This window comes from Boleophthalmus pectinirostris, unplaced genomic scaffold, assembly GCF_026225935.1.
Source record: "Boleophthalmus pectinirostris isolate CB_2022bp ecotype Guang Dong unplaced genomic scaffold, ASM2622593v1 HiC_scaffold_2, whole genome shotgun sequence".
In the NCBI taxonomy this organism is placed as follows: Eukaryota; Metazoa; Chordata; class Actinopteri; order Gobiiformes; family Gobiidae; genus Boleophthalmus; species Boleophthalmus pectinirostris.
The window spans coordinates 12,618,503-12,627,684 of NW_026571152.1; the positions used below are offsets into that span (position 1 = coordinate 12,618,503).

A 9,182-nucleotide genomic window follows, 5' to 3' on the forward strand; every position below is an offset into this window, starting at 1 on the left:
GTGTGTGTGCGTGTGTGCGTGCGTGTGTGCGTGCGTGCGTGTGTGTGTGCGTGTGTGTGTGTGTGGGGTGGGGTCTGTCATGTTTGGTGTGTTTTTGGACAGATGTGTGAGTTTGCTGTGGTCAATGGATATGTGTATACATGTGTTTATGTGCTGTGGTGGAGTGTACATAGGTGACAAACGTGGCATGGTCAGTGCTTGTGTGTGTGCTGTGGTCAGAGGAGTGGACACGTGTCCTTCACAGACCTCTTCTGTGGAGCTGGGCCGTAAAGATGTGGACACAGACCTCTTTTTGTGCTTCAACTCAAACCTAAAGCTGCAAATCCACAACTGTAAATCCTCCTGAGTCCTGAGAGGCCCTACACGCACACACACACGCACAAAGGGCTCTAGCCCCTTTTGACTGAGTGAATGTGTATAGTGCTTTCTTTTTACGTTGTTAAACTCATTGAATGTTGGATTAAGTGAAATAAACAAAGCTTACATTCATAAATAGAGGTGGCCGATGGTGCAGATGGACAGTCTCTCTCCAGTCAGTCTGTCTCAGGGCAGCTGTGGCTGGCCAGCAGCAATACCTACTTTATACCCCCTATAATGCCGAAGATAAATGAATACTTCATAAGAAGTAGACACTCTTGCACCTGGCAGAAAACAGCTGTCAAAACAAGAACACACTTCAGGACTCTCTAAATTCTCTGCATTTCGTCTGGGGGCACGACTTAGCTTAATAATAATAATAATAATAAGCATTAATAATAATTTTCATTTGTCTAAATAAACGGCTCAATAACAGTCGGTGAGCAGCCCTAACCAAAAACCCTAAAATTAGGGGGTGCCATTGATGTATCAACTGAAAGTATAGTAAGAGAAAATATGGATGTGTTATAATTTTAGGTATAATGAAGCTTTGTCAAAAGTCTGTTTTTTAGACATGGCAGATCAGGTGAATAGAAAGCACTGTGGGTTGCCATGGTTACAATAGAATGTTAAGTCCTGCCCCTGGATGAAAATCCAGGCTTTTAGGGAAGCCCTCCTCTCTCTTCCTCCTCTGTCCTCCTTTCTCCTCCTCCTCTCCTCCTCCTCTCAGCTCTAAAACTGAGTGTTACTTCAGAGCTTTCTGACGTCAGAAGCACCAACTTTAAACTTCTTATGACCACATGCAATAAAACAGCCTCTGTAATAAACCTGGTTTTGTCCTGGTTTAGACCTGATTTGGATCTGGTTTAGACTGGGTTTAGTCCTAGATTAGACCTGGAATAGTCCAGTTATAGACCTGATTTAAGCAACTCTTTTCTTTTGTTGGTACTTGGTTGAAAAGTCACTGTTCTATGGTTTGGATCAGACACCTTCAACACTCGTGTTCTGGGATCACGGCCTCTTTTGATGTTCCTTAGATGTTCGATTAGATGTTAGATTAGACCTGGAATAGACCTAGAATAGAACTGATGTTTGTCTCATAAGAGGCAAGTCCCCATGATGTGAGTGTGTGCAGATTTTAGTCCCCACATTGTGAGAGATACCTGTCCACACTTATAAAAACTGTTCGACCTTTGACCCCACAATCCCCTGCAGCATTACATCACAGCCCCTCCTTCCGTGTGCCTCATTCACATTCTGTTCTTTCATCCAGATGCCCTCCCTCATTTCTAAACCCTCTAATCCTCTGTGCTATGATTGGCTACTGCAGTTAATTATTCTGATACTGCTCTGTGATTGGTTGATCCCAGGTGAGCATTATGATGTCATCAGTGACGCAGCAGGGGGTTCTCGGTACAAAACCTTGCAGCTGTTAAGAGCGGCACAGCACAGAACCTTGCAGCTGTTCAGAGGCTCCAGACCGTCTCCACCTCAGGAACATCTCAGGTGAGCCCCGCCCCCTAAACACGCACCTGAGCAGGGACCGGTAATGCTTTAGTCCTGCTTTAGTCCTGCTTTAGTCCTGCTTTAGTCCTGCTTTAGACCTGGTTCAGTCCTGTCTTAGTCCTGGTTTAATTCCGGTTCAGTCTTGGTTCAGTTCTGGTTCAGTCCTGGTTTAGTCTTGGTCCTCTCCTGGTTTATTCCTGGTTTGATAATGCTTTAGTCCTGCTTTAGTCCCAGTTTAGTTCTGGTTTAGTCCTAATTCAATCCTGTTCCTGTCCAGCCACAGACCTTAAAGACCGATTGTGGAATATTCCAGGTGGCTCTTCAAAAAACTGTATTTAACCAATATTGCTAATGACTTATATAATTCCACACAATCAACCTGATTTTCTGTGTTCTTAATAAAGACTGAATTGACATTATTAAGATTTCATCTTTTCAGTTCTCAAACATCTCAGTTTGGGGCATTTTCTGGGGAGAGTAACCAAAACCTTTACTGGAGAAAAGTATTGTTATGTGGCACTGCAGATTTTCTGTATTTGAGAGTTTATCTGAGATCAGCCTGATTCAGTCTATTTCTGATTAGATTTAAATGACAAGATTACTGAGGATCAAATGTAAACAGGTCCTGGTTCAGTCCTGCTTAATCCTGGTTCAGACCTGGTTTAGTCCTGGTCCTACTTTTAGGCCTTTTGGAGCTGATTAGTGCCTTGTTTAGTTCTCGTTCTGTCCTAGTTCAGACTTCGTTCCATCATGGTTTAGTCCTTGTTTAATCTTGGTTTAGACCTGGTTCAGTCCTGGTACAGTCCTGGTTTAGTCCCAATTCCTAACCCTGTCTAAAGCCGCTCTGCTGATGCAGACTGAGATAATCCTCTGATCCAAACTCATGACGAGGTTCAGTCTATTGTTCTGTGATTAAAGTGATTCTGTGAAAAATGCATTTTCAAAACACCACAAATCCTCCTTTTCTCTACCTCTCCTCCTCTCTCCACTTCTCTCTTCCTCCTCTTGCCTCTGTCCTCCTGCAGCTAGACAAGCAACCTGTTTGCTGTTGAATTATTCTGGCTAATTTTTTACATTTGACTCTTTGGTTTTTCAGACTCAGACCTCTGGAATCATGGCCGTTGTGGTGAGTCAAAACACCTTTTTGTTAAATCAGATATATGTTCATCTTTAATATGAAGTTAGCTCTGGAGACCCTGCAGCTGTTCATGAGCCCTGCAGCAATTTGTGAGCTCTCTCTTTCTGCACAAAGACAGAAGTGCATATTAAGGTGTTTCTCAGACTGTAGTGTGAGGTCCCAGTGAGTTTTAATCACAATTTTTAAATTGTGATGAAAATGTATTTTGTCTTATTCATAAAAATCCAGATCCCAGGTCAGCTTGAGCCTCAAAAACAAAGTCCAGTTTGCTCTGGAGCAAAGTTGCCTCTGCACATGTGCACATGTAAAAGTGCATGTGTGAGAGTGCATATGTGAAAGTGCATATGTGAGAGTGCATGTGCAAAAGTGCATGTGTGAGAGTCTTGTGAGGTGGATGAGAAACAGAAAGCTTTTGTGTAACAGCTGCATGTTTTTAAGGCTCAGATTTAAAGACTTAAACAGATTAAAGTTTGAGAAACACGAGGTTGAACACAGGAACATTGTTACCCCACAGAGTTATGTTCAAATCTCCCTGATGAAAATGTGTTCTTTGACAATATTCAGAAATAAAATAGACATTTTGAATAATCTGATGAACACCACAGCATCTGAACAGCTGCACAGTTTCTTCAGTGTAGCAGCACTGAAAAATCAAAATTATTATTTCATTGTAATAAATATCTTCTACACCAATTGTACTGTGCACTGTCTATATTAATCTTGACAGTAATTAATCTGGATGTGACCTTTAGAGTGATTCTTACTGTGCGGTCTCTATAATATTCATATTACTAATTATTATTATAATATTTCAGAGTGGTTCTTACCGGGCGGTGTCGGAGGAGGAGCAGGCTCTCAGGGCCAAGCTGGAGCGACTCACCGTCAAAGACCACGGCCCCGTGTTCGGCCCCTGCGCCAAACTTCCTGATCACACACAGCAGAAGGTCATAAAAAATATCATTAACCAACTCACCAATCACAGCAGACTTGGTTCAGACCTGGTTTAGACCCAGTTTCTCTGGTTTCAGGCCAAGGACGAGCTGAATGAGACGGAGGAGAAGCGTGTGTCTGCAGTGAAGGAGCTGAGGGCCATGATCAAAGAGAAGGCAGAGTCTGGAGACGATCTTCACCGCGGTGTGAAGGACACATTTGGAGAGAAACCAGATGGCATGCTGACACGATTCATCAGAGCGAGAAAGTACGACGTCAACAGAGCCTACGAACTCATGAAAGGTGAGGTACCAGCCACCAGGACTGAACCAGTACTAAACCAAGAAGAAACCAGGACTAAAGCAGGACTAAAACAATAAGTGTGAGCAGCCACTGTCTTCTCCTGACCAGGGCCAGGACAGGAAGAGGGTTAATGGGCCCATATTGATACTTTGCAGTTACCTCTCACTGGAATTGTTCTACATGTCTCTTGGTCTATCTCCTGCTCTTGCTTTTGCTGCAGTGCTGGTTTGATCCTGGTCTATAACCGCTTTTCTTTAGGGTATGTGCGCTTCCGTAAGGACTACCCTGAGCTGTTTGAGAACCTGACTCCAGAGGCCGTCCGCAGCACCATCGAAGCCGGATACCCAGGGATCCTCCAAAGCCGAGACAAGTACGGTCGTGTGGTCCTGCTATTCAACATCGAGAACTGGGACTACGAGGAGATCACCTTTGACGAGGTCTGGACCAGGACTAAACCAGAACTGGACCAGAACTAAACCAGGACTGGACTGGGACTAAACCAGGACTGAATCAAGACTAAAGCAGAACTTAACCAAAACTAGAGCAGGACTAAACTAGGCCTATACCAGGACTAGACCAGGACTGAACTATGACTGAAACAAGACTAAACCAGGACTAGACAGCACAAAAGCAGGACTAAATCAGGTCTAAACCAGGACAAAATCAGGAATAAGAGGGTCAGGTGTGTATCTCATATTGTGTTCATGTTCAGATCCTTCGTGCGTACTGTGTGATTCTGGAGAAGCTTCTGGAAAATGAGGAGACTCAGATCAACGGCTTCTGCATCATCGAGAACTTTAAAGGCTTCACTATGCAACAAGCGTCTGGCATCAAGCCCACAGAGCTCAAGAAGATGGTGGACATGCTGCAGGTACAACACTACAGGCAAAATACTCACAACAATTCCATGGAAACAAGCTGGAGGACACCCTCACCCAGGTCAAATAAAAGTGTGCAGATACAAGCCTGCTCACAGTTTAGTATAATGGAAAGAATTTAATTTTGGGTTGCCATTGTATTTGGTCATTAGTAAACACATCAGATTAGACTGGGATTAGGTTTGGAATGCCATGAATTTAAGAACACAATTTGTAAAGGTCGAGGTAATCTTTTAAACATTTTTAAACAGAGGAAGACTCCATGGAGACACAAAAGGTGATAAACAGAGAGGGCATCTGACACTGAGGGAAAGAGGGAGCACATTCGAGACACAGGAAGGGCATCTGACACATGTTTGTTTCCTCAGGATTCATTTCCTGCTCGGTTCAAAGCCGTGCACTTCATCCATCAGCCCTGGTACTTCACCACCACCTACAACGTGGTCAAGCCCCTGATGAAGGGCAAACTACTGGAGCGGGTAGGCTAGTGCCTCTTTAACTTACAGCTAACCACTCTGCCAATTCCCCCTAACACCAGTCCACCTTAAACCCCACCACACCCTACAAACTACAGCTAATCACTCTGTCAGTACCCCTAAAAGGTCAGTGTTGGGAGTAATGTATTATAAAAGTAATGTATTACAGTAATGCGTTGATTTTTGCTGTAACGCAGTAATGTAAGGCATTACAGGGGGAAAATTTGTAATATTTTACTCGGTACAAATGTGAGTAACGCGCGTTACAATGCTTTTTTAACCTGGATTGAAGTGGTGGGTTTTTCTTCATAGAAATTCGCTAAAATCACCGTGAAATCAGCAGCGGTGAAACGCCGGAGACGCGGCCGGACAGACCTTCAGTTAACCGCGGGCGAAAGGACCGACCCAGAACTCTACGCTGTTTAGACCTGGTTTAGACCTGGGTCACTTCTGGTTTAGACCTGGCTTACAGTCGTCCCTCGCTCTAACACGATTCACTTTTCGCGGTCTCGCTGTTTCGCTGATTTTTAGAATTTTTTTTTTGTGCAATTTTGCATGCCTTTTGTTTTTATTGTATGAACACGTATTGCGTTCCTCCCGCTGTGTCCTGATCGGCTAAGGGACTCCTGTCTACTGTACAGTACAGAATATGTTCAGCTGCCAAATTTAAATAAATGTTCAATCTGTATCAGTGTGATTCTGAAGTGCTGTATGTCTGCAAGTTTTCTCTCCGACAAAATCCACAACGTCGACGAAATGTTCTGCACCGACAAAGTCTCCTGCGCTCACACCCAAAAGACAGAGGACGATGCAAACCATCGCACAAAAAGTTGGACTTCTGGACACGTTGAAGGAAGGTAGAAGTTATGCGATGTAGCAGAATCTTGCACCAGGTCGTGTACCTGTAAATAGTTGCTGAAATTAGGACCGCGAGCCCCCGCAGCAGGGTGACAGCAGCTCTTACCTCCATGAGGTGCGGAGCAGAGCCGCTCCTTTCTCCTGCGGTCACCTTCGAGCCTGTCCTGACAGTGAGTCCTGTTTTAGTCCTAGTTCAGTTCTGGTTTAGTCCTCCTCTTCAGTCCTGGAATCAGTCTGAGGTTAGTCCTGTTATAGTCCTGGTTTAGTCCTGGTTCAGCTCTGGTTTAGTCCTGGTTCAGTCCATATACGGCTCAAAAGTTCAGCTTTTTCGCAGTTATTTTGGTGAGAGTAACTTAAAGTAATGCAATAGTAATGTAATGCCTTACATTTTAAATGCAGTAATATTGTAATGTAACGAATTACTTTGAAATGACAGTAATAAGTAATAAATAACGCATTACAGTTTTAAAGTAACTTGCCCAACAGTGTAAAAGGTACACGATGTAACTTTTCTACTTGAAAATTTACACAATGCACCTTTAACAACGGCTAACTACTCTGCCAATCCCACTTAACACTAGTCCACCTTAAAAACCTCACCCTAAAGATAACCAGAGCCCCTTTGGGAGTTTTTCAGTGGCTCATGCAGCTGTTCATTAAAGTGGAGCTAAACACTAAATCCACTTTTTTGCTTCTAATCTGTTTATCTATTCTAGACATATTTTGGCAACTTTCATATAAACTAGATGAAATTTCTGGTTAAAAATGCCTAAATTTAAGTTTAAGTTTCTCCTTTGTGCCCCTGCAGGTGTTCATTATGCTCTGTCTTTATTAAAGGTTCTACATTACGCAAAATTGACTCTTGTGAGCTTTAAGTCAAGTTATAATGTTGTTACCTCATCAAAAACATACCTGGAGTTATGTTTTGTTTCATTCACACATGTTTGAGTAATCCTTTATTATTAATAGTTGTCTGTTTATATCTCCAAAGCTCAAAATGCTCTGTTCCACCTTGTGATGTCATGAAGAGTTAGTTTTCAACAACACCTACCTTTTTACCTTTAGTTTGGTCGAGATTGTCAATTCCAGCGCTGAAAGTATCCAAATTATTGTATTGAAGCTGCATGGAGTTTAAAAACACACAGAACACAGTCTAAATATACAGGGTGTGTTGTGTGTCAAACGTGTGAATGCAACAAAACACAACTCCAGGTCTGTTTGTGATGAGTACACAACATTATAACGTAAATCAGAGAATAGCCTAATATCCCTGCAGCTGTTCACTCTCTCTCTTTCTCCCTGCAGGTGTTCGTTCACGGGGACGAGTTGGAGAATTACTACAAAGAGTTTGACGCTGACATTCTTCCATCGGAATTTGACGGAAAAGGTTCAAAATACGACGGGAAAGCCACTGCCGCCAAGCTGTTCGATTGAGCCAGGAAATAATGTTTAAATAAAGTCTAGACTGGAGCCACAGCAGCTGCAGTGTCCCTGAGGGTTTGTGTTTAAAATCCTTAAAGGTGCACTGTGTAACTTTTTGGTTGGGGATCTGTCACTTGCTTGTTTCTATGGATATGTCATTGCTCTGCCTGGAATGTTCCACAGTGTGACTTTAAACAAATCTTACATTTATTCAGTTGTAGGTGGTTTTATAGCTCACTAATACCTAGAAAAACTGACATTCTGACTGTGAGCAGGGTCGCCTCTCCACAGACCTGATCTGTAACTTGGTCTGGTCTGGTCTCTATGAAGATAGAAAGGTTTAATGCCATACTTTGAAACATTCCAGATAAAGCAAAACGTATCTATGGAGAATAGTATGAGTTGTGATGGGTCCTCCACTGGAAAAAGTTACACAATGCACCTTTAAGTTTGTGTTCAAAAGTAGATTCGACTCTGGCAGGATCCAGACTCCAGAGTTTAAATTAATGTAAGATTCAGATCATGTGATGTAATGATGGTTTCCATGTGAACCAGCTGTGCCTGTCAATAAAGTTATCTCAAATATTTATTCATTTGTCTTTTCATTTGTAACACTTCACATGTCACATAAAGGGGCTTCAGAGAGTTTTTTTTTTTTTTTAAGGATGCACCGATACCAATATTAATGTAGAATATGATATATTCTTGTACCAACATTTATTATTATTATTTTTTTTTATGTACACAAAGCTTTCTGTGGTTACTGAAAGGTGCACTGTGTATCATATCGGGCATTGGCAGATATTTAAAGCCAGTGTCATAATGGCTGGGTGGGACTGAAGAAGCTGGATTGGTGTTGCTCTCATATTTTCTTACATTTATTGCCATATGCCCTGAAATCCCAGAGACTAATGCTAAATGAGGTTTTAGGTTTTACTCATAAATGATGAAAAAATAGCTGTTTACTTTCGTAACTTGGATTATAAAGATGAGAAGCATAAGAAGAGAGAAAGAGGAGAAAAGGTGAGGAGCCGCAGTGGGATCAGAGAGGGAAAGGAAGCTGTTGGCTATTTACCTGTCAGTTAAAATGCACATGCCTTTTCATCGAGATCAACCTAAGTTTACATCATGACCTACTGATCTTTCGATTTTTGAAACAGCCCTACAAGAGACACATCTATGACCTCACTGGTCACACCAGGGCATACTTTACAATAAGAACCCGAGCTCGAGCCCGATCTCCTGACCAGGGCAATTGACGGGAGGGAGGGGGACTATAGACAGTATAAATGGTTATAGCTATTGCGCTATTTG

General features: G+C 42.5%; 1 protein-coding gene across 1 annotated transcript; it reads left to right on the forward strand.

The window, feature by feature from the left end:
- Positions 1–46: 46 nt before the first annotated feature.
- rlbp1b (retinaldehyde binding protein 1b) lies at positions 47–8,598 on the forward strand. Its single transcript, XM_020934757.2, has 8 exons — positions 47–1,863; positions 2,960–2,989; positions 3,817–3,945; positions 4,030–4,234; positions 4,493–4,671; positions 4,947–5,105; positions 5,481–5,591; positions 7,752–8,598. Exons 2-8 carry the CDS (start codon positions 2,978–2,980, stop codon positions 7,878–7,880), a joined length of 924 nt encoding a protein of 307 aa, XP_020790416.1. The 5' UTR covers positions 47–1,863; positions 2,960–2,977; the 3' UTR covers positions 7,881–8,598.
- Positions 8,599–9,182: the final 584 nt, after the last annotated feature.